The sequence below is a fragment of the Gouania willdenowi genome, chromosome 6 (genome assembly GCF_900634775.1).
Source record: "Gouania willdenowi chromosome 6, fGouWil2.1, whole genome shotgun sequence".
Taxonomy (NCBI): domain Eukaryota; kingdom Metazoa; phylum Chordata; class Actinopteri; order Blenniiformes; family Gobiesocidae; genus Gouania; species Gouania willdenowi.
The window spans coordinates 21,500,346-21,525,363 of NC_041049.1; the positions used below are offsets into that span (position 1 = coordinate 21,500,346).

Here is a 25,018-nt window from a genome sequence, read left to right on the forward strand (position 1 = left end):
TGCCATGTTTTCTGATAGTAGAGATGCTCCCTCCAAAGTAGGATGGATTCCATCTCTTCCTATCAGGTTCGGTTTTCCCCAGAAGGATCTCCAATTATCAATGAAGCCCACCTCGTTTTCTGGACACCACCTCGATAGCCAGCGGTTAAATGATGACATGCGGCTATATATGTCATCACTGGTCAGATTTGGTAAGGGACCAGAGAAAATTACTGAGTCCGACATTGTTTTAGCATAAGCACAAACTGATTCAATGTTTACTTTGGTTGCTTCCGACTGACGACGTCGGGAGTCATTAGTGCCGACATGGAGGACTATCCTATCAAACTTACGGTTACTCTTTGCCAACAACTTTAGATTTGATTCTATGTCGCCCGCTCTGGCCCCTGAGATGCACCTCACGATGCCCGCTGACTTCGCTAGCTTCACGTTTCTCACTATGGAGTCGCCAATTATCAGAGTTTGTTCCCCGGTGAGTGTGTTGTCCTCACGGAGGGGGGAGAACCTGTTTGAGACGTGAACATGGTGGTGTCCCGAGCGGCTTTTTGACCTTCGACTATGCTTACCACGGACAGTAACCCAATCATTGCTGGCCGGGGGGGAGGCTAAGCTAGAGCTAGCACGGTCCGCACCGGCTAGGTCCTGCTTGCTAGCTTCCTAGAAACTTTTTTGTTATCTTTTGTTTACAGAAAGCACTATTGGAGATACATATACGTTTACATTGGTATGATGACACTTATTTACAGAAATGTTGCACTAAAATAGTGTCACTGTTCATAGGACACTTTTTCAATTTATTGTCCTTCAGAGATATAAAACAAAAATTGTATTTTTTCAATTAATCTTTTTTTTCTTCTTCTTGTTATGTCATAGATTATCGTAGATTGATTTCTGACCAATACATCGATAATCGCAGTATCGTCATATCGTGAGATAATCGTTATCGTGAGCGTTGTATCGAGTCAGCAGATCCCGACAGAAGTAAGACAAGCATGGTGGATTAAACTACTGTTTGGTTCCACAGATGCATGCAGAGGCATGCACACAGGTCTTGCAGTAAACAGTCACAAGGACAGGGAGTAAATAAATAACCGTGTCACGGTTTGAGGGCGGATCGGGCGGTATTTTCTCCTCCAAGTCCGACTCAACAGTAAAAAACCTCTTTTTTTCTCTCAAAGAAATTACATAATTACGTTTATTTTAGTGGTAAGCACCAATTTTATTAACAAACAACTGTTAATGTCAACATCAGATCAGTGCACGGGTAACAAGCGAACACAAACAGGGGTGCAGTGCACGCAAGAGACCCATTGGATCCATTTACATAATCCATGTATCAAAGATAGGGATAATCCATGTTATTGTGCAGAAAAAGGAATGTTTTAATGGTGAATTCCTTTAAAATTGCCCACTGCTCCATTCTTCCTCCACCACAGATCACAGCTGCTACATTAGCTGTGGCTGCTGCTGCAGAACAGGAAGAACGCTGTGCGCAAACGACACTATGTGACCAAACCCTGAACACCAGTTCTAAATATCTGTCCGAACCCGGTGATAAACAAACAGTTGTTGCGCCCCCCCGCAGTGGCTTGGCTGATGACTGCAGTTACACTAACCACCTTGGTGTCACTATGGAGTCTGATTTCTAAATCCTGCCCTATGGTCCTTTAATGCCTTTTAAGACTTTTTAAGGATCAGCAGGAAACCTGTATAGATGAAAAAATTAAGCTTTAAAAAACTGAATTAAAAAAAAAAAAAAACTGAAAGTTAAAAATTAGAAACTGATCAAATCCAAATTACTGTGACACAAATTTTTTAACAAGTGCTGTAAATTCATGCATAGATGAAAGTGAATAAGTGAAATAGGATCCTTCGTAGATTCATGTGTGCACTTCCATCCTTCAAGCTGAGAGGCAGGAGTCATTCATGCGATGACTGAAATACAATTTAGATTCATTTAAAAGGCAGAAATGACTTCAAAATTGAAGGAGTCTCATCACGGACTCAGCCAGAGTCTTGGCATCAATTTACAGTTCCACACCACTCAATATGTGTTACTGCAGTAAATGCAATATGCAGCTCTGTCACAGCCCCATCTTGAGGAAAAGATGTAACTACCCATCACATTTACAGCCAATTTGTGATGGTGGCATTTTGAGGCTGGAATTTCTGCCCATTCCTATAATGCATGCACAAATATTTGCAGTCACTTATGGGGAAATGCGAAGAGTGGGGGTTTAAAAATGAAAAATGAGAGGAGATTTAGCCTGTGGCCTTTAATCTTGCATAAATCAAAGTGCTACCGATGGTACAAATGAAATTGTAACCAAGGAGAGCACATTTTCTCAGAGCTATCAATTCATCTTAATATTGTGACTACACAATGTTATATCGAGCTAACCTGAAGGTTTCTAAATATTACATTAAAGCTGTTTTTAACCTTTGCTTAGAAACAAACACCAACAACAAAAACCCCTCTGTCAGATATGCTTGCACAAATGGAACTTTAAGACCTTCTTTAGTCTTTCTTTAAATGTGTGTTTACATGTAAGGGTTATGGGGCTGTGGATTGTGACCTGAGGAGAGGACTGCATCTACAATGTGGGGTACAAAAAAAAAATGCTCCGTTTCCCCGGTAACCAGGACTTAGTGCGTTCTGGTGTGTGTTTGCATGTTTTGTGTGTGCATCTCTCACTCACTTTCTCAGCACAGCGATCTCGTTCTCAATGCTGCTCTCCTTCCCCTTTAGAGCCTTCTTAGGGATGCACTTGACTGCAAACATGCGGCTGGTCTGCTTCTCTTGGGCCAGGACCACCTCTGAGAACCGCTCCTCTGTAAACACACAAACATGTGTCAAGCAATAGCAGCTTTGAGAACAAACTGGATAATCTGCAGTTCTATGTGTACGAGACTTTAGGGAGTAAGGGTGTCAGAAAAAAAAATCGATTTGACGATATATCGCAATATTTCATTGGGCGATTATCGTATCAATCCAAAAAAAGGTCCAAATCAATTTTTTTTAATGGAAAAAAATGTTAAATTGTGCCAACATATGCAGAGCACGTAAACGCTCGGTCACTATGTCAGTGAACTACATAAAGGTGCGTTCACACCGAACGCGACCGCAGCGCTGCAGTAGGTTCCATCGCCCCTGATGTGTCGTTTGCACATAGCGGTGCTTTATGGTCACTCCATCACTTCATCGCTCCAGTGACCCGATCACCAGGGAGCTGTGTGTGTGTGTGTGTGTGTGTGTTGAGCCGTTGACAGGGAAGAGAGAAAGAGAGAGGGGGTTGATCACTTATTTCCTTTTTGCTCCGCTTTTACGGTTTAAATGATCAACTTACGGAGATATTAAAGGATGAGTTCACTCAGAATGTGTTATGATCAGTAGTTACTGTGGTTTTCCAGAAGTTAACTGCTTTAATTTTGCCCCGATAAATTGAGGAAGTAGTACAGCCTCCACAGCAGCCGTCTGCACTGAAGCGGGAGGGAGCAGGGAGGGGCTACAGCCTCCGCTCTACACACAGTGAAGGACGAGAGATTTGTCGCTTTAAGTCGCCTAAAAAGTAAGAGATTTTTCAACTTTGAGCGACAAAGTCAAGCGCGACCTCGTTGCTCAAATTCCACATCATGGTGCTTTAGGAGAGATAACTTGAGGTCGCGTAATTTACATTAATTTTAATGTAATCGCGTTGCTTCAGTCACTTCAGTCGCGTTCGGTGTGAAAGCATCTTAAGACCTTGTTAAACTACATCACTCCTCAATGCATATTAGATTGGAAGTTGATTGCTCTTTATTTTCATAAAACATAACTGGGCACTTTTATAGATGTATTCTGTTGCTTTATTTTCAGAATTTAAGAACTTAGAATCAGAATCTGTTGTAGAAGCAAAAGTTAAACTTTTTTGAAAAATGTGATTTGACAGTTTGATAAGAATTCCACTTGTTTTCGATATTGGTACTTGAGTTACAGTTAGTTACCATTTACTTGTTCTCGCTCGTTAAAATAAAAAAAAAATGAAACTAATTGTTTCTCACACAATTTTGTACATGGAAAGGTGAACATTGTAATTATTGATATCGCGATATATCGCAATGTATACTGTATTGTTTAGTATCGGAATATATCAAATTAAGACATGCAAATCGGGAAATGTATCATATCGTGGGATTCATGGCATTGCACGCCCCTAATATGGAGCTCAGACACAAAGTGTTGTCTTCCCTGCAGGGCTGAACAGATATTCTGAAAAAGATATCTAAGCAATCCTCATCATCTTTCCTTTACAGTAATCAAAACCTGTGTTTTATTGTTAATGTTCTACATTTTCTGCCAAAGACAAGCCTGATCCACTGAGGTATGGCAAAACGGGAGCTCTTAAATTAGCCACAGATTCTTTAGGTTCTGGAGATTTAAGGTAATTAGCACAATGAAGGAGGAGCTGTAGGTAGATCCTTTCTAGGTTTCTAATCATGGCACTCTGTGCTGCTGCTGCCTCTAATACAGCTTACCAGGTATTTTACCAGAATGCTTAGACAAAGTGTGTGACAGGTTTTAAGAATCTCCATTAGTGCTGATTCACTAAACAGAAAAACACCCACATTGAATCTGGGAGATATTAACTACTCAAACCAGTGCATTAAAATCAGATACTTTGCCTTTCATATCCTATTAAAATGAATCTGCTTTAGGAAATTAAACATCAGTTGTTTGGCACTGTGTGAGGATTAGATCTGCCCAGTGTAACAGTAGAACATTAGGAAAACCTTCCCGCGTAACAACCGTGACGGTCGTATTCAGTTAAATAATTGAAAGCATAGATTCATTCTGTAGGTTCTTAAATAAGTGTGAGGGATTGTGCATGTACGTCACAAAGCAGAGGAGTGTGATGAATAAAAATGAGGCGTTTATAGTAAAGTAATCTCCCTAAAATGAGTGTTGACTCCCGATGATCCATTGCTGTGAGTAGTTAAGGACATATGATCTGTTGACAGTATGTGGATGGACAACCACATCATGGTTTCTAATCCTTCTATTAACCTCAATATGTTGAATAAACACTTAATTCTTAGCGGGAGCAGGTCTCTACATCCTCATGATGGTTACTGGTCAGGTAGGGAAAAAGAGCATCAAATCTACCGCATTTGCAACATGGCAAGATACGATTTTGTTTGGAAAAGTAAATCACACTAAATATATATCTATGCAAATACTCATGATATAGTCAACGACACGGTTATCAGTAGATACTAAAAATGTAAAGATTAATCATGAGGCAGTTGAAAATCGATTCAAAAGTGTCACGGTTCATATTGATACTCTGAAATTGAATTGCAGTAGTTATTTTTTTTTTACAGCAAAGGGTGCTATCTTGAAATTCAGGACGCACTACCGTGTTTTAAATCATAAGTGTGGAAGCATTTTGGCTTCCCCAACACAAAATGAAAGAAGTGGGAAAGAAAGAACATGTGAAATCCAAGGTAAGAGGGGAACAGAGAGGAAAGGGAGAAACAAAAGACAGAATGAAAGCCATAGTTTGTTTATTTATATTATTTCTTTCATATGGGATTTGTTTTAAAGTCCAACTGTTAAGGCACAAAATACATTTTCAGTTGCACTTTTAAAAAGAAAAGGAACTATTATGCAGTTTTGTATAGTTTACTGTAGAGCCAGAATTTAAATGAATAGGCTTCTTCTTCATTTGTACTATTTATTTATTTCATTCAGAATTTACTTTTAAGTTTTGCATAGTTTATCAATGAACTTTTTTGACAATGAAATATAAAGAAAATAGTGCCGTAATTTTATTTTTATTTTCGAGGAACAAAAATTAATATTTTCTAGTCATCAATTGTCTACAGTCTTTTTGTAAAATAAATTGTGAGAGAATTGTATCGTGAACACAGTATCGTGAATCAAATCGTATCAGGAGATGAGTGAATTGTTACATCCCTGGTAGATAAATAATGTTTACTTGTGTGCACTGCCTTGGAAGCATATCAAGTTCATATGTTTGGTAGTCTTTGCGTACTAATTTTTGTTTTTGTTGTATTCAGTTTATTCAATCCAATCCAACTTTATTTATAAAGCACATTAAAAACCCAGGAATAGGGGGACAAAGTGCTGTACAAAGTGACAATAGTGCATACACTATAAGACAAACAATAAAACAAATCAAAATATAAAATAACAAGGTACATAAAACCATGCAATTTAAAAACCATACACCAAGGTAAAAAGATGCATTTTTAAAAAGAGATTTAAAAACAGGCAGAGATAAAGCCTCTCTGATATGAAGTGGCAGAGTATTCCACGACTTTGGACCCGCAACGGCAAAATCCCGGTCACCTCTGAGCTTTTTTCTGCTGTCTGGCACTTTAAGCAGTCATTTGTCTGCTGATCTACAGTAAGTGCCTGAACAGGGACATAGGGGTGAAGAAGGTCTGCCAGGTATTTCGGGACGAGACCATGCAATGATTTAAAAACAAATAAAATAAGTTTAAAATCAATCCTAATAATAAATACCCTAACTGGTAGCTAGAGTAATGTGCTTACGACAGGGGAAATGTATAAAATTTTCCTTGTGCCAGTTAAAAGCCGTACAGCAGCGTTCTGTATCATCTGGAGATGAGATATGGAGGATTTACTAATCCCCACATACAGTGTTACAGTACCCCAGTGGACAGGCAATAAAAGCATGGATCACGGTTTCAAAATGTTGCTGAGTAGATTTTGGCCAGTTGCCGTAAATGAAAAAAATTGATTTGGTAATAGCTCTGATCTGTCTATCAAAAGTGAGGGTGTCATTTAGCTTAAAACCAAGGTTTGCGACACTCGTTTTCACATATGGACCAAAGGAAATCAGATCACAGTCAACAGTACAGTTAAAAGCAATGACTTCAGTTTTCCTTTGATTAAAATGTAGAAGATTTAGGGACATCCAAGCCCTTATGTTCACCAAACAGTCTGTTAAGCTTTTAAAACACTGCATGTTTCTTCTTACAGGGAGATATACTTGAGTGTCGTCCGCATAACAATGAAAAGGTATGTTGTGTGTTTTCTAAATATGGGGCCCAGGGGCAGGAGATAAAGGGCAAAACTGAACCCTGGGGGACCCCCACATGATAGAACAGCAGTGGAGGACACAGTCGCCAAGGCCAACACAAAAGGTTCTGTTTGTTAAATAAAACCAGAACCACTGAAGAGCTACTCCTTTAACCCCTATCCAATGCTCTAAGAGAGAGGTCAGGATGTCATGGTCCAGAGTGTCAAAAGCTGCAGTTAAATCTAAAAGTACAAGAACAACACAGTTGCCAGAGTCAGTTGCTAAAAACACATATTTAAAACTATTAAGAGTGCAGTTTAGGTTCTGTGCAGGGGTTTAAAACCAGATTGGAGAGTTTCAAGCAGATTATTATTTACAAGGAACGCGAACAACTGAGTATGCACAATCTTTTCAAAAATCTTTGAGATCGGCCTGAAGTTTGCCCAAGTCTGAAGTGGCCAGACTGGGTTTTTTAGGAATGGTTGCACGATTGCATATTTGCAATTTCTGGCACCAAAACCTAAGACGGGTTACTATTTATCAGTGTTAAAAGAGAAGGTCCTAAGGCTAAAAACACCTCCTTAAAGATAACATGACATGTCAGACAACCTAAGTATTCAATCAATGTATTCATTTTCTCCTGATGTTTTGGCTTAAAATGTTAAGGCAATTGAAAGTTTACTTAAAGGCTATTGTGTTCTCATGGGCCTTATTTAAAATAGATTTTAAAAAACAGAAAAGTTGTCTTATTGATTAAAAATTGATTGATAATGAAGCCAAATAACCTAACAATATAACCCACTTATTGATGTATTTTGTCCTTAATGTAAAGAAAATGTCTAAACTTCAAGGGACAACATTAACTGACTCAAGCATTTTTTTTTAACTGCAGATTGATAATAAATGAGGAGTGAGTGGTTTACACAAATGTTTATGTTGTTGATGAATCTTCCCTTTACAATGACCAGAAACGTCTCCTCATTGGTCAATCAACCCATCTACCTAGTGACGGAATTTAGATCACCGACGCCCTCACACAGTCGGATGCTGAGAGCAATTTTTTGTGAACCTCAGTCTAAAAACTGCTCTGAGAGACTTCCAACACCAGTGAAACATCCACAGGAGCCAGTGGGCTTGGTTAGCAAACCAAACTAGTTTTACGTTGACTTACTAGGGGTAATGCTAATTTGCCACAACTTAAACTATAGTGGAAAATTGGCAGAGGTGTAAAGAGTACTGATTATATCCTACTCTTGTAGAAGTATGGTTACTTGATTGAAATTGTACTCAAGTACAAGTAAGTCATAGATAAAATACTTAAGTTCAAGTAGAAGTAGCTTAATAAATTGTTCTCAAAGTAAAAGTTACTAGTTACTTTCACCCCCTTTGTTTTTTGTTGGTAATAAATATTGCCACGGTTCCTTTAAATACAATAAACATCTCATGTATAAACTTAAAAAGGAAGAAACCAAATCTTGCACAATTGGAACTTAATTAATTTTCCACAAAGGCACCTGTATAAAATAAAAGATTTGTCAAAATGTACAATTCTTTTTAAAATAAAATAACACCAATGACTTCAATTCAAAATTTTAAAAAATCTCAGGCTCTAAGTATAGCTACATTTCTAAACTCTAAAACGGTGCCTTGCCAAATGTGCCATATGGGTAACAACACAGTATGTAGAAACCCCAACCTGAACCCAAGAAACGGGCTGACTGTTCATCAGAAATGGTACGACAGTCAACGTTTTTTTTTGTGCGGTGCATTACATTTAATCTGGTTGGTTGGCTATGAGGTGATGCATTTGATTGTTGTCTGGTCATTTAATTTTATGTAGTTTGACAATGTTTGTTAATGATTTTAAAACAAAATAATTTACCCCGTAATGGTTGGGTTTAGAAATGTAAAGAATTACTTTACTTCTTTTAAAACGTACTTAAGTACAAGTAAATTTACTGATTTAGCACCCATGAAAGCAACTATATCACAGTAACATGAGTACTTGAGCCCTGCTCGGGTCAGGGTTTCAGTTTACGAGTCGGCTCTCTCACAGCTCAAGAACACACTGATGAATTCACCCATATTTCAAGTGAATTTTGAGTAAAGAAGCCATTTCCATTTAATCCTCCTCTCTTTTTGCCTGCTTGGTCTTGTACATGTTTTGGTGAAAGAGGTTTTTTTTGCTGCTTGCAGGTTTAAAGCCCGACTCAAGGATAATGAGGACAATATGAATGTGCTAAATATCGCATCAGCATGTGTGTGCTGTGGTGCAGAAACCCCCCCCCAGGCCCCTCAGAGTGAAGCCCATCTCACAAGCCGTCCATCGGCCACAAGGCCGACTCGTCTTTAAAAACTGACATGCCAGCAAACATGGGGAAATGGTACGTTCTCTCCCCATAGTCCCATGTGATTGATGTCTCCCGCTCTCTTTAGCCTCTCGCCCAATGCTCCACATGTGTTTTATGGAGGCAAGTGATCACATTGCCTCTTGTTGCCCCTGGTGACGTGAGGTGAGGCAGATCTCCCGCAACCAATAGGACTACGTTTATTGACTCACACATGCTCTCTAGTCGACAGTAAACAGTTTCTGCTGATAATACCTTTTTGAGGATTTTCACACAGGCGTAGGAGTCTTAAAAAGAAGGTGGGAGTGCATGAACTATGCCTGACCTAACGTCCCCATCCTATGATCCAATAGTCCCATAACAACATCAGAAGATAATTAACAGTAAATCTTTGTAGGAAAACAGGGAGAGTTTAAACTAGAGTAAATTAAAACAAATAGACAAACAGAACTCCCTCTAAATGCACTCTTTCAGATCACATATATACTGTACAACGATGCTCTTTAATTTGCAAAGGGCCATCTACCTTTACAGATGACTAAAATGTGAATAAAAATAGGAAATTAATAATGTCTATTCGTTCAGAACAACTGAATGTCCAGACGATGGTTTAACATTAGATTTCATCTAATTAATCATATATGTGATAAATCTCATGGTTGAAGTCAGAATTTGTCTAACCTGCTCAAATGCAACAAACATCACATCCATTTCCATTTTACCTTAATGTGCTCTATGCACCTTTGATCAGTCTTCATACTATTCACACAAGCTGGGAGAATTCAATTATCCAGAATGTATGATGGACCAAAGAGGCACAACCTAACCTGGTGTCACATTTGAATGTGAATGACTGAATGTAGCGGCACAGAAAAAAGGAAACAATTTCATGAATTATTATGAATATGAAACTAATTTGTGGGGCAAATAGCAGTTAAGTCATGAAGGAAAGCAAAGATGCGGTGATTTCTTTATTTTTTAATAGAGTACGTTTAGATGAGTTGAAATACGTATATATCATGGTTTTGTTACTAACCTCTATGATCTGAACAAGCTGTTGGTAGAATTTCCAGCGGGAAAGATACTTACGGTACGTTCTTTGGCGTAGCTGCGCTGTACGCTAAATGGGCGGGGCGTGTTACCAGGGCTCCTCCTGCCAGACACTACTGCGCAGACTCTGGTTCCAAATGACATAAAATTTGCAAGACGGAAGCACCCTTAAGCGCCGTATTTTGACTTCAAGAACAGCTACAGTGCGTGCCCACTGCCGAGAACATTTCAGGTGGCAGTTCCTGCGAGGCTAGTGATAGCGTTCAGTTTGGAGAGGCAGATGAATGTTTTTATTTAATTATTTTTTAATTATTATGACATGGGTCATACAGTATATCAATTATTATGAAGGGTAAAATACGGTAGTTTCTCCGCCAAAACGAAAGACTTGACAGCTATGATGTTTGCAGTGAACTCTAAGGTAGATGATTTGAACAGATATCAAAGAAGAGGTACATAAAAGCAAATTATAAAAGTATAGTATCTGTGTGAATAAAGTTGAGTGTAGTAGACACACAACCACACACTGTGCAACACAACATCAGCAGAAACCAATTTGTCAATCCAAAAATTCATATAATTCCAATCTAACCTAAATGACCCAGAGCGTATTTTAGTACAGGAAGGTAAGTTATATAACACAACGGGATGTGTGTGCGTGTGTGTGTTAGGGGTTGACTACCTGGCAGTCCCCACTTGCCGTAACCCACGGCGACAATGATTGAGTTTCCTCCTGTATGAGCCGGTGTAATTGTGTCAGTTGAGCTCCACTGCCTTCATCAGTGTGCCCAGCAGCAAATGTATTGGCAGCAGCAGACAGATGTGTGTGCTTTTGTGCGTTTCCATCAAGTGCACACCCACTGGCAAAAGAGCTGGCACACACGCACATATACACACACCACCGAGTGCACGACACAGATAGAGAGGGAGAGACTAAAATAGGCTGACAAGGTGACAGCGACACATTTAATGCAAAGACTGACAGAAGCCATTAGAGTATTACAAGTTAAACTGAGAAACGAAGCGTTCAGTCGCCACGTTTCAAATTGTTTGAGGAAAACAGGAATCCCCTGAGGGAGACACCACTGTCACGGCAAATTGCGGTTGACCACATTTGGAGACATGATTTATTGCTCTGGTTTAATGATGGAGTCCAGCGAGGCATTGATGATTTATAAAAAAGGTTTATTATAAAACTAAATAAAAAGGAGTACAAAGATGGACAAAATTAGTGACCGCCCCGGGCGGACGTCCGGGGCGTATGAATGGATGTGTATTGGGTGTGTAATGTGTGGACTATGTGAGTGTGTGTGGCATGTGGAGTGTGGTCATGCCTCTGTGTCTGAAGGGATAGATGTGTTTTTGGGAAGCTGACCTCGAGAAGAGAGCAGAAAACATGAGACAGCAGAAATGAAGTCTCAACTTAAAGCCTTAAAAGAATACGGTCTATGAGTAAATATGTTAATAAACTAACTAACAATTTTGGCCCTGACACCACACTCCAGCCAGTTTACTAAACAACCTGTGGCTATTGCAGATGCTGTGGTCATGCAGTGAAATGACTCAATGGTTTGTGTGACAGAGCAGTAGCAAAACTGTGTTTGGGTGCCAAATGTTTCCAATTCATAGCAGCAAATCTTCAGTTCATTCATGCAATTATTCCACAGATGTAGCCTTTGATCGACAAACATCTTGGTTTTAGATTTGTTGGAGTTTCACATTTGTTTGAAGATGGTGGCTTCTGTGAATTCATATTTGCTTTCCCTGATTTTAAAGAGCCTCTGAATATAGGTTAAGAATGAACTGTTATTACGTTTTACATTCATTCTAAGCTGTTTTTTAGCTCCACTAAATCATAGAATATAGCAGCCTTTCATTGAATGAAGGGTGTTGATTTGTTGGTAGGAGGACAGGGTTGGGGTCAATTACAGTTGTAACCACATAATTGATAACGAATTACAATTACGGCGTGTTTATGACTGTAATTGGAAAAAATCTGTAGTGGTTGTAATTGTAATAAATTATTTGTAATTCAAGCTGATATCCGGAGTTTTCTGCGAAATCTATGTTTATGTATGATTCTTTTGAAATGCGAAAAAATACCAAACTAGTCTTTTATTATGGTCTACTGCTGGTGGCTATTCATATACATTAATGTATATAAGTCTCTCCTTCGTCCTATAGACCTTTATACAAATGGAAACGATCACTGAGTGCTCCCAGCCAATAGGCTTCGACTTCCTGTTGAGACTGTCAATCAAAGTGAATGTGGAACTGTGCACGGAAACAAGGCCGCGCGTCACACAGTAAACAGGTAAATATGATTTGGCTCTTACCTGACCCATAGACACATATCAATGCGACCCAATGTGACCTTGTTATGTTCCACGATGCGCGTGCAGAAAAGTAGAGGCGTGGCTTCTGGTAGATTGGGAGAGGCAGTGGGGGTAAGTGAGGCTGTTTAGGGCGGGATATCTAGACGTTTCTCAGAAACTCCGGATAGCAGCTTTAAGTTCAAATAATTGAAATTGTAATTGTAATTGGCATTCAAATTCTATAAAAACTGTAATTTTCAATTTAATCAAACACAATTTTTTCTACTCCCTGTCAGTTCTCTTGAGGATCATTTGACTATTTAAAAAACAACTTAAATTTAAGGATATACTGACCAAAAAAAAAGGCTCAGATGCGAACACCAAAAATATTAACACCAAAATTATAATGGATAAGGAAACCTAACAAGGTAACCAAGAAATGGAAAACAAATTGGATCATAGATATTTGTGTATTTCACAGCTGATTTAAGACATGGGTCAAAAACTGACCCAGAGACGCTAACAGAAAGCTAACACAAGAGGAAGGTTAGATTTTATGGCTTATACATTTCAGACTCAGTAATTGTGATTAATTGTAACTGAACTTTAGTAATTAATAACATAACTGTAATCTACTTTACAGGGGCAAAATAATAATTCGGCATTTTCTCCAATTACAATTAAATTAGGTAATCATAATTAATTTGTAATTGAACATGGATGTTTGAGGATGTCATTATAATTGAAAAATGTAATTGACCCCAACCCTGGTAGGAGTCAGAGATAGATCTGGTTATAGTTTGTATACATTTCACCTATGTTAGTTTCATAGGTGTTTTCTCAAACCTCCAAACAGCAGCTTGTATAAGAAACGATAAGGAGCAATAAAGAGCCTATGATTGAACTTTGACGTACAATGTTTTTGGCTCAATGGAGAACTGCTGTAGTTTTACACGTTTTGCTTATGAAAAAAAAAAACATGTGTGGTTTCCAACTTAGTCTTTGAGCAACAATCATGCCAGAAATGTTTTTCTCAGTGTTCACTAAACACTGGTGTGTTTATAGTGACTAATGTGTGAACTCACTTAGATTCAGCGGACGTTTCTTACAGTCAACCATCTCTAAAAAGTTCCATTCACCACAATCTGAAGCAGTTCAAGATTTCTTTTTGTTTTTTGAGGTCAAAGACTAAACCTAGAAGTATGGATTTTACATAATTTATTTCAGTGTTTTCGTATTTGACATTTCTTCTACAAGCTCCACCACAGCAAGTGTCTTACATCGTTTTTTGTCTTTTTTTTTACAGAATCAAAGTCATTTGTCAGGTCTTCTTGAGAGCTGCGAGTGTTTTCTGTTCTGTTGTGAATTAATTCACTTGCACTGGATTTGGGCTTATACAGTATGTTGAGCCCCAAAAGTTGTGTAAAAACTGGTAAGTGCTCCTAAATGATTTTTTTATTTACCACAGATTAAATGTGAGCAAAACAACTTTCTGTTGTATTTAAATATTAGCGTATAATACTAAAGCTAACAAGATAAAACAAGGAACAGCTCATCAGCTGCAATATTTGGTAAATGTGAGTGAGCGATATCACATTCAAACATAAATAGACGTTTCGCCAGTGTTTCAACAAAACCATCAACACTCAGCCACAGTCTGTTTTGTTTCAACACATATATACAGTACAATTCTAAATATTATACCTATAATTTAGGCAAAGACTGACTAATGATGACAAAACTGCTGTTTTTGATGGAACAAACAATGATAATCAGAAAAATGTACTGTTCTAATCAAGAATTTTAGTATTATTAAACATCGTTTCTTGATTTCTTATAATTCAATTGTGTTTAAACTAGGATGTGTAGGGAACATGTATTCACATGTAGGATGCAGCACTCGCATGAGAGAAGAGACATTCTTTGTTAGATTTTATTGCTCTCGTCTTGTTATCCGTCTTTACGGGGGTTTAGCTCAATGCCTGGGGATCAACACCCACATAATAGACCAATGTTTTTTAAATGACCCTTAAAGCCACAAGACAAAAGCTGGATTGTCTTCTGATTCAATCGGTCAATCACGTCTTGTGCCAGCTTCAGTTTAAGCAGGCCTGCTTAAAACTTTACTTAAGACTATAGCCTCTTGTCACCTGTCCTCGAGCTGTTCAATTATAAGAACTGGGAAGAAGGTAGAAAAAAACCTTACAAAATAATCAAGTCTGCTTGAACTGTGTGCATGTATGACAAGATGAGCCATTTCCACCGAGCCCGCAGGCAGAAGAAACTGAGAGGAAGAGCCAAGAATGGGATTATTAACATGTAGAAAAAGCTTGAAAATAATTGCAATGCTGATGTGTAGACAATTGCAAAGAGAGGATAAAAGTAAAATGTCACTTGTAAGTTGGTGAGGGGGCGGGGCCTGTGTTTGGAAGCCAAGTTGCTTGGCCCTCACAGAAAAAGTAATTAAACTGTAGCATCTGTTACTATTCGGCTAAAACCCAAACCTTCAATGACTGATGTGAGAAGTGTAAGAAAAGACTGTAATCATGATTGTAATCTTCTGTTGGATCCAGGGTGAAGACAGGCATTGTGGATCTCATTGGAAAGGTTTATTCAGAAAATGTCTAACTTTTGCAATATTTACTGGCTTAAAGGTCCCATGTCATGCTATTTTTTCACCCATCTCCATTTGTTCTAAGAACCCCAAAAACATAATATTTGAGGTTTATTTTACCCAAACTCGTCTGTTTTCCCAGAGTTTTAGCCTCTGAAAAGTCACTTTCTGAGCAACTCTACACAAACAGGCTGATTTGCGGCTACTTATGCATATTCATGAGTGGGCGTGTCTATAGACAGAAACACTGACTTCCTCCTCGCACAGTGACGTAGGGCCAGAGGACGGCCCACCCTCCTCCCACCCACTCCGTAGCCGAGCTCATGCTGCTTTATAAACACGAGAGGGCGGGGAGTTCGCCGGTACATACATAGACTGTAGAAAATACATACATAGCACTGCGTGAAGGATGCTGAAATGCTCACCTTTGTGGGCGTGTCTGTTTACATGTCAATCACGGCAGAGAGCTTCCTGGAGGCGTGGCTTCTCCAGCTCAGTGCCGCGTCAAATTTGTCATCAAAGTGAGAACGCGTCATCAAATTGTAGCGAGGTGTTTGTGCTCACCCTACAGTAAGAAAGGAGCAAATAACCCTCTAACTAATGATTGAGGGAATCAATGAAAAAACACTTTGGGCATGTGTATGAAGCCCTAATAGCACTTTATGATGTTTAAAGCACAGAAAAGTCCATTTAGCTTAAACATGGGCTCTTTAGGCGATACCTTAGCTCACCTTGTTTTCTTATTTAGAACTGACGTGAATAAAGCGAAATAAAGTAGGAAGAAGTATTATCTCCATCTACATGTTAGGCTGCTTAGTGTTTGTGGATTCCTGTTGCGTCAGAGAGCCATTTCATTCCATAAATCACAGGGTTTATGACTCATGTTTTCGGGCAGCTTTGTTTGCTACATCGGGTTGTTTGTGATTGACAAGCTGAGTCAGCAATGTAGCCGAAAGCTTGAGTGACATTTTGGTGCCTGTTTGCTTTAAAAATTCCAAGGAACGGAATGTACTCAATATTTCAAACGGCCCAAAAAAGAGGAAATTAGCCTTTTTTTCTAATTGCGATTTACCTGTGGAAAAACTGAATGACTTTTGCTTCAGATTCTGGAGTCTCATTACAAATCATGGAAAATTTACCTTTGGCAAAAGCCCCGCCCCCCTTGTTTACTTTTGCAATGTCCAACATTTTCCTGAGTTGGTCTCATTTGGAATGGCTGGAAGAAGTTCTACCCTGTGCACGTTAGTGACTGTTTTTGGAGCAACACCTGGACAATATCCTCCAGATCCAGGCAAAAGAGGTTACAATACGCTGTGGAGGGATATATTCAACATTTTAAAAATAAACTACAAACGAAGGGGACATTACAACTATCGAAGCGATTCATCGAATGGAAGAGTAGGAGAGCAGTAGCTCCAGCTCACAACTGACCTTTTTCCTTCTTTTTACCATGTTTACCTATATTTTTTTATTTTAGGTGTTCCTTTAGTTCTTTCAAACTGCATTATTTTTTTCTGCTGCTTTCGTCTGCAAATTTTTTGCAATCATGTCGGGATATATATTGCTCAGAGCCACGACCCCATTGTTTACCCACAAGATCAGCTGTTAGCACTCCGTGCTAATGCTACGCCAGCTTATGCAGCGATACCTGACATCCCCCGTGAACTGAGAAGAAAACGACAGGGATGTCGCGCGGGGGCAAAGCGCCGACCAACAGGGAGAAGATATCAGCCTGTCCTCCCATCCGTCATCATGGGGAATGTTAGATCTTTCTCCAATAAGATTTGACAATTTCAACAGTAGCTAAGCCTGTTTTAAATAAAAATTTGTACTTAAAAGCAGAGGTGAAAGTCACAAAGTACTCACATTACTATAATTGAGTATCTTTTATAGGTACTTGTACTTTGAGTATATTTCTAAATTCATTTTACTTGTACTTAAGTACATTTTAAAAGAAGTAAAGGAATTTGTTACATTTATACAATAAACCATTGCTGAGTAAATCATTATTTTTTGTTTTAAAATGGTCAACGAACATTGGTAAACTACAAAAAAAATGAAATGACCAGAAAACAATCAAATGCGTCAAATCACAGCTGATCAACCAGATTGAGCGTCATGCATGGCAGGCAAAACAGCATTTAATGGAGGTTATTTTCACAGTTTTAGAATTCATAAATGTATCTATGCCTGATAATGTTTTTATTTCGAATTGAATTCATTGGTGTTGTTTTACACAGATGTCTTTGTAGAAAATAAATTGAGTCCCAATTGTGCCAGATTTGGTCTTTTTCTTTTGAAGTTTATACATGAGATGTTTACTGTATGTGAGGGAATCGTGACAACAATTATTACCAAAAATAAACATGGTAGGGAAAGCAACTAGTAATTTTTACTTTGAATATTATCTAATTGCGCTATGTTTTACTTGTACTTGAGTATTTTATGTATGACTAACTTGTACTTCTACTAGAGTAAGATATATCAGTGCTCTGACTAAAAGGAAAGATGAGCTAAAGGGAATGGAATAAACTCTTATATCCGAGTAACCACAGGAGATGTTGCAAAGTTTGATTCACAAAGGCAGCAACAGGTGAGGGTGTGATGGCTAAATACTTTAGTGAGACCTCTGTGTTGTACAACTGAGCAGTAAAGCAGGTCAGGTGTGATATAAACACCAGTTCTACTCCCTGAAATCACATAATGAGGGACAGTGAGTTAAGAGCATCCCAACATGCATGTCTCCTGTCCTCCCTGTGTCTATATCATATGTGCCTTTGCTGCACACAACGTGGGCTGAAAGGCACCGTTGCCACGGCAGCAATTAAATGCCAATTATAGTCTGTTCTCACTGTGGCTCCAACAGCAAAAGATGAAGAGGAGAGACAAAGTGCTGTGAGAAAATTCCAATACAGTGCAATGGGACAATTAGAACAAAGGATCACTAAATAGATACTTCATTACTCTAAAGGCAATTATAGCCTTTGCTAATACTAACGTCCATATGGATGTGAGGAACCAGCTTCATCCCTGGGACTTGGATTGCTACAGATGGATGATGGTCGCAAAGCTCTGTAGGACAACATTGAACTTTTAACGAGGAATACAAACGCATTGTAAGAGATAACGTCGTCATTATCTGTGCAACACAAGAATTGATGAAAGAAGCTATTTAGGATAAGATAAAACTTCATTGGTCCCCCAATGGGGGGAATTTTGATCTTGCAGCAGCACAAAAAAAAAAAAAAAAAAACAAGGAAACCGGAAATATAACATCTAACAATAATTAAATAAAAGAAGAAAAAAATACAATACAATTAAATGATACAAGGCATAAGCAGTATGTACACTTTCACTTGTGGATCACACATACTGGACAAACATAAACAATATGTACACTTTCGCATGTGGAAAGACAGATCAGACAAAAATTATAATAATTCATTGCACTATACATGTATTTTTATAGGAATACTTTATTTAATGATACATTTCTGTATATACTTTTTTTCTTCAGTGTTCTGAAAGGAAAAAAAAATCTGTTTACATGTGTATATATACAGTACTTTTTTTATTCATTATTATTATTTTTAAACATTTGAACTTATACATAAGCATCTGGCACTCTCATGGCCATCTATGCACCTAATTATTCTTTTTTTTTGTACATTCATTTATTTGCAGCTTGTCATCTGGTTTGCCTTACAACCTATTGGTGTAGTCTTGCTCCTTGTTTTCTGCATGTGTATTATTGCCGTTTTTAATTACCCTTCAGGGATTAATAAAGTTTTTTTTTTTGTAATTCTGATTTTTGCTCTGTTTCACAAGCTAGATGCAACAAAATTTCTTTCACAATGCAATATGTATGTTTGCAATGACAAATATAAATCTATTCTCTTCCATTTTAGGGCCCAGACTTTCTGGTTCAGATTGTACATAGTCCGTTTCAGGGTATATCCCATTCCTGTATATTTCCATTTTATCTTCCTTCCATAATTTCATGTAATTACTGAAATATTAAATGTCTCAAGAACAATGACAACAATGTTCAATAGGGTTAATTAAGTTAAATCAAGTAAATAATGTTTTTTTTTATGCTTCAGAAGTCGAAGCAGCCTCTCAAATGGCACCAAATCTTCTTTCCATAATTTGATGTAACTACTGACATACTAAATGTCTCAAAAATAATTACAAAAAATGCTCAATAGGGTTAATTAAGTTCAATCATGTAAATTGTATTTTTTTTATGCTTCAGAAGTCAAAACAGCCTCTCAAATGGCACCAAATCCAGCGGGACTGATAAATTTGAGATTTCTTTGGACGAGATTTTTGTTTGTTTATGTCTTTCAAATATTTGTTACACATTTACCCACCCGTTTCATGGGGAAAATCCAGTAAAAATGTGGTATTCGCATAAAACAGGCATATAACCATTTCACAAAGTTAATACTGTGATTTCCTCCATTTACAATGATTACGGTCAATTGGAGGCCCTATATTTCAATTTCATGTTGAGATTACAGGTGTTGTTACTTTAAAAAAAAAAAGTTAAAGTATCTCTAGGTCTCCACTAATGCACAACGATTAACCTTAATCGCATCGATATTGAGGTTTTCACTACTGCGATAACCAAACCTCAGATGCAGAGGTTTTTTCTGTCGTCTCCATCATTTGAGTGATATATATGTTCACCAATCAGAATCGCCAAGGACCGCATTCCTGGGCTGCTGGCCAATCAGAGATGGTTACAGAACACAAGCTTGTATGCGCTGCAGCGAGTCTCAGTGACCCTTTAGTTGAGTGCGCTAACAACAACTGCACTAAGGCCCTATAAAATATACATTAACAAAATCACGGACAGAATCACAGAATCGACCCATAAAAATGGAATCTACCGATGAACGCGGAATTGGATAGAATTGGTGCCGTCACCGTGAGGAAAAGAACATTTTTTTTTTATGGGGACATGTTTCGAGGACTGTTTATTAGTTACTTGCTTCCTTTATACCTGACACATAAGAACCACCAACAACCTAGTGCAGTTATGCATTTTTTTCTTCTTAAAATATCTCAAAACACCTAAAAGATAATGAAACCATATATATCTTGACAACATACTGTATCAATATATTTTTTTTTACACAAACCTTTGTGTAAAAAGAAAACTGTTTTCTTTTAAATATATGTACTGTATATACAGTATATATATTTGGTTTGGTAGCATTGGGATTCATGATGTTATACAATGATGTGTTTTTATTAAAATACTCTAACTCAGTAGGAACGGGGTGTGGCTGCAGAGAACAGAAAGATGATGGTGTCTGTCTACTTTTGGTTTTTTCACACTACATTACACATAAAAGCACACACTATACCCACTGAGCTATGGATTTACCATGGCAACAGCTATGTCCACTATGGGGACATTAGACATTTGCTGGGATGTGTACATCAATCACTATGGAAACTGCATTTGCTTGTTTTTTTTTTTTTAGAAAGCTTTTGGTTTGTAAATCACCCAAAAAATAGGAGAATTTACTTTAATGTTCCTTAATGCAGAACTGTTTTGTAGTTAGAAAATTCAGACAAGTGCTAAATAATAAGGTGTTCCAAATTCTCATAGATTAAAACTAGCAAAAACAAAGATACACTATAGTATTTTGAGTAGACGTAAGAACTGCAACATTAGAAAGAGGTGAAGAGAAGAATGAAGAAGCAAGGGCGGCACATGAAAAGATACATCCTCACATGGAAAAGGCCACATTGAAGGTCTTCCATTGTAATAGTGAAGGGACAAAACAGCAATTTCCTCTGGCTTCCAATCATAGAAATCTGGATCACACGTGTAGGTCAAGTGTAAGCAGTAAAATCCGGGGCTGTTATTGCTCTGTGATGCCAGAATTGTAGAATAGACGATGCTCTACAGAGTCACATTTATAGGAAAACTACATGAAAACTGACTGTTTTGTGCTTCATTTACACAAAAATATATTCAATCAATGGCAGTCTATTTGATTGAGCTGGGAAAGGTAAAATGTTTAGCCCTTTTTTTCAATTTCACATCTTGAAGTGGAATATATGTCACAACATTTCAATACAGAATCAGTGTTGTATCCTGTGGTCATTGGGTTTCGGGTCTTACATCAGACACCCTCACCCAGACAACCTAGCCAGGGATGATCAGACCCTGGCTTTGGCTTGTGGGGTAGAGAGTTCACCCCTGCATGATCCAAAGTTGTATTGATGCCTTGAGGCATCTCTCCAGCTGTGCAGTCCTTTAATCCCCAGCACATTGAGTGCCCCAAAGAATCACATTGAAAGTCCTGCATCCCCTGGGTTGGCATCAGCTTGCCAGATCCTCATACTTGGCCTTCTTCATCTTCTTCTTCTTTCTTGGTCATTGGCGTGTTGCAACCAACGTGAACAGGGGCATATCGCCAGTTACTGTACACGTTTTATTTCAATACTTTAAAGCTCTTTTCTTCTTCATCTCAAAAGCCTCCTCCATCCAGTTATCCCAGGGATCAGTCAACTCCAGCAAGACTACTTGTCTTGTTGTTTCTGACTCAAGGACCCAGTTTGGTCTGAATGTGGTCACTGCGATGGTGTCTGGGAATTTGAGCTGTCTCTACGTCTACCTGCTGCCAGTCTTGTGCTGTTGCCAGATGTCCCCCTAGATGGATCGGGCACTGATTTACCTTTTCTCCAGCCCTGATGTTGACCAGGATGGTATAGAACACACTTGCAGATCTATGAATTGTTCAAATACATTGAGCAACATTGAAACTTAAATCAGCAGCAGTAAAACGGCCTCTTGTAATAACGGGGCGGTAATCAATTGTGGCTCAATTGTGTATTGATGCTGAGTTCTTTGGGGTTTTTCAGAAGTGGTGTTATGGTGCACTGATAGCCATCACCCTTTAAAGAAGCTCTGGCTTAAACAGTCATTTGCAAACTACAGAAAGGTGAAGGTGAATTCAATTTAGTTCCTGAAAGGAAGGGACTTTTATAACAATGTGGTTTCTGTTGATCGCTTGGATGAGATATTGCTTTCATGGACAATAAATTCCCTATGAAGAAAAATGAGTCATTCTGAACATGAAAAGGATGGCCTGTATTGCAGGTTTGCACCATATGCTGCCATATCTGCACTTAATCACCATGTATACTTACGTTGAGTAAATGTCAGTGTATTTGCTGCCCTTTTATTTTCCTTTAATCTCAACCATCAATTTCAGAGATGAAACAGATGTCCGCTGTGTCAGTCTAACAAAAGGTTTTACGTACAAGCTAAAGTGATTTCACAATGGAGACTTGTGACATTGAAGTCAATCATGTTTTCATTCATGGTTCACTGTCACTGACTCATTCACCAGCAGCTGGCTGGTGATGTCAAACCATGTTTATGAGCGAGTACAACACAGCTAAATATATCCTGACCTTCCACTGGGCTTTAATATGCCTTAATGTATTTATCAAAGCAGGATTTGCTCTTTGAACAAACAAAGATTGACTTCTTTATGAGCTCCACACAAAAGTACCATCCAAATATACAACCAGGCCCAATACTTTGATAGCCACACAACTTTTTTTTTACATTTCAGCTCTGTACGCCTCTACAACGCCTTTACAAATTGTAATTGTTAATTTATTGTTTGGTTCATAATTCTTGTCAATCAATGAGTGAGTGATAACTAATGGACTGGCTCTGATCCTTTGTTAATGCTATACAGCAGGTTTCCTTTATTTTTTGATTTTACCTACAGGTTAAATGTTAAACTCACTTTGATTCAGTTCTAGGCATTGCATTGTCAGTAAGCAGATCAATACATTTCCTTTGGGTGCTTTCATTACACACTTTGGCCAGCGACTTATTAATAGACACCTGATTTGTTGTTTATAGACCTGGCTGTAATTTTCCACATTTATGGGATTGTCCTTTAATACGCCTGTTATTACAATAAAGTTTAAGGAAACCCTCAGAAATAGTTGAAACACAAAACATTCACTTAAGATGAAATGAGCTGTTAAAAAAAACGATCTAAGCAGATAAACATCTTTCTAAAAGTTTTTAAGGGTCATAAGTGTTTAATGGTATGTTATCCGTGTCACAGATTCCATTACACACACTTGCCTTTGTTGTTAATTATATGCTTTAATGTCTGTGGAATTTTTGTGGTTTCCCATTAACGCATAAAGAATTCTGAATAAATACTTTACAGCACTGTCACACCCAGAGAAACCTGCTCATGATATTTGGTCAACAAAACAATACCAAAGCACTTTAGTGAGCTTTATCCGCACTCTTATCAACGTACTATAAAATGTTATGATTTAGAGCAAACATTTAAAGTACAAACAGCGGCAGGTCATTGACGGCTTGGCCGAGATTAAGGTTGTGAAGTCAGAAATGTAATCCACCTACAGACGAGGCAGTAGGCTAACTAACAAAACAAGACATTGATGTCATTTACAGCACAGAGCAATGGGAAACACTTGCCCTGAGGGAGACCTGAATGACGCATCTAAGAGAGACGTCAGTCCCAAGATGATGCATTGTAGTCATGCACTAACTGGATTGATACTAAAAACGTACAAGAAGCACTTAGAGTGTAAAAACTGTATGTGAAAAACAGACAGAACAACATATATGCCGTAATTTCCAGACTATAAGCCGCTACTTTTTTCTCACGCTTTGAACCGTGCGGCTTAAACAATGACGCCGGTAAATTGTTAATTTTTCCCAGTTTTATAAGCTTCATGCCGCCACTAATTGAGCTCCATCACATTAGACCAGGTGGAACAATGAAATCGTTTACATTAAATTGTTTTTGCTCGCACATAATCATTCTGATCACTCATTTTGTCATGATGCACACTGCAACGACACGGAGAAATGTTGTCAAGAGAGAGAAGAGAGAGAGAGAGAGAGAGAGAGAGAGAGAGAGAGAGAGAGAGAGAGAGAGAGAGAGAGAGAGAGAGAGAGAGAGAGAGAGAGAGAGAGAGAGAGAGAGAGAGAGAGAGAGCCCGCTGCAGCAGCAACAGCAGTGTGGATGCAGTAAAAGTCAGCAAGTTTGTAATAGAAGAATAAACAGTTTTAAGTTGTTAAATCACCGCATTAGGTTTGTTCAGGATCTATCGGTGCTTTGGACTCTGAGGCTAATGGAGATGCTAACGTAACGAAGACGGACAGATGAAGTGGAGACCAGAGCAGCCTTGATACAGGCTGTATCCAGGCTGCTCCGTCTCCAGTAAAAGTCAGCCAGTTTGTAAGAGTAGCAGAACAGCGTGAAGTTGCCAAATCACCACATTGGATTTGTTCAGAAGCGATAGCGTCTGTATTCTGACTCAGAGTCCGACTCGCTGTGATCGCTCCGTGGTAGTTCGCGGTAAGAAGAGCGGACGAAGCGGTGTATCAGTCTGGTTCCAGTAAAAAGTGACCATAAAAATATGTAAATGGACTGATATGTAGACGTGTTGCAGTGAGCAGGTGACTTCATGTAGTAAAGGAAACATCAGTTGAAACATGGACATTTCTGTGAAACCTAACTTGAATACAGCAGCCTGCCTACCTGTCCGTTCTGATTGGCCGAGTTGTCTGACGGGCACCCTCATCAGCTAATAGGGTGCGGCATTTGTGTG

The 25,018-nt window shown here is 38.5% G+C and overlaps 1 protein-coding gene across 1 annotated transcript in view; it reads right to left on the reverse strand.

Moving 5' to 3' along the window:
* camk1da (calcium/calmodulin-dependent protein kinase 1Da) overlaps positions 1-25,018 on the reverse strand; it is a 102,207-nt gene that overhangs the window by 44,422 nt on the left and 32,767 nt on the right. Inside the window, exon 3 of the mRNA XM_028451051.1 lies at positions 2,700-2,832. Within this exon, the coding sequence (XP_028306852.1) occupies positions 2,700-2,832 (133 nt within the window). The remainder of the gene's footprint in view (positions 1-2,699; positions 2,833-25,018) is intronic.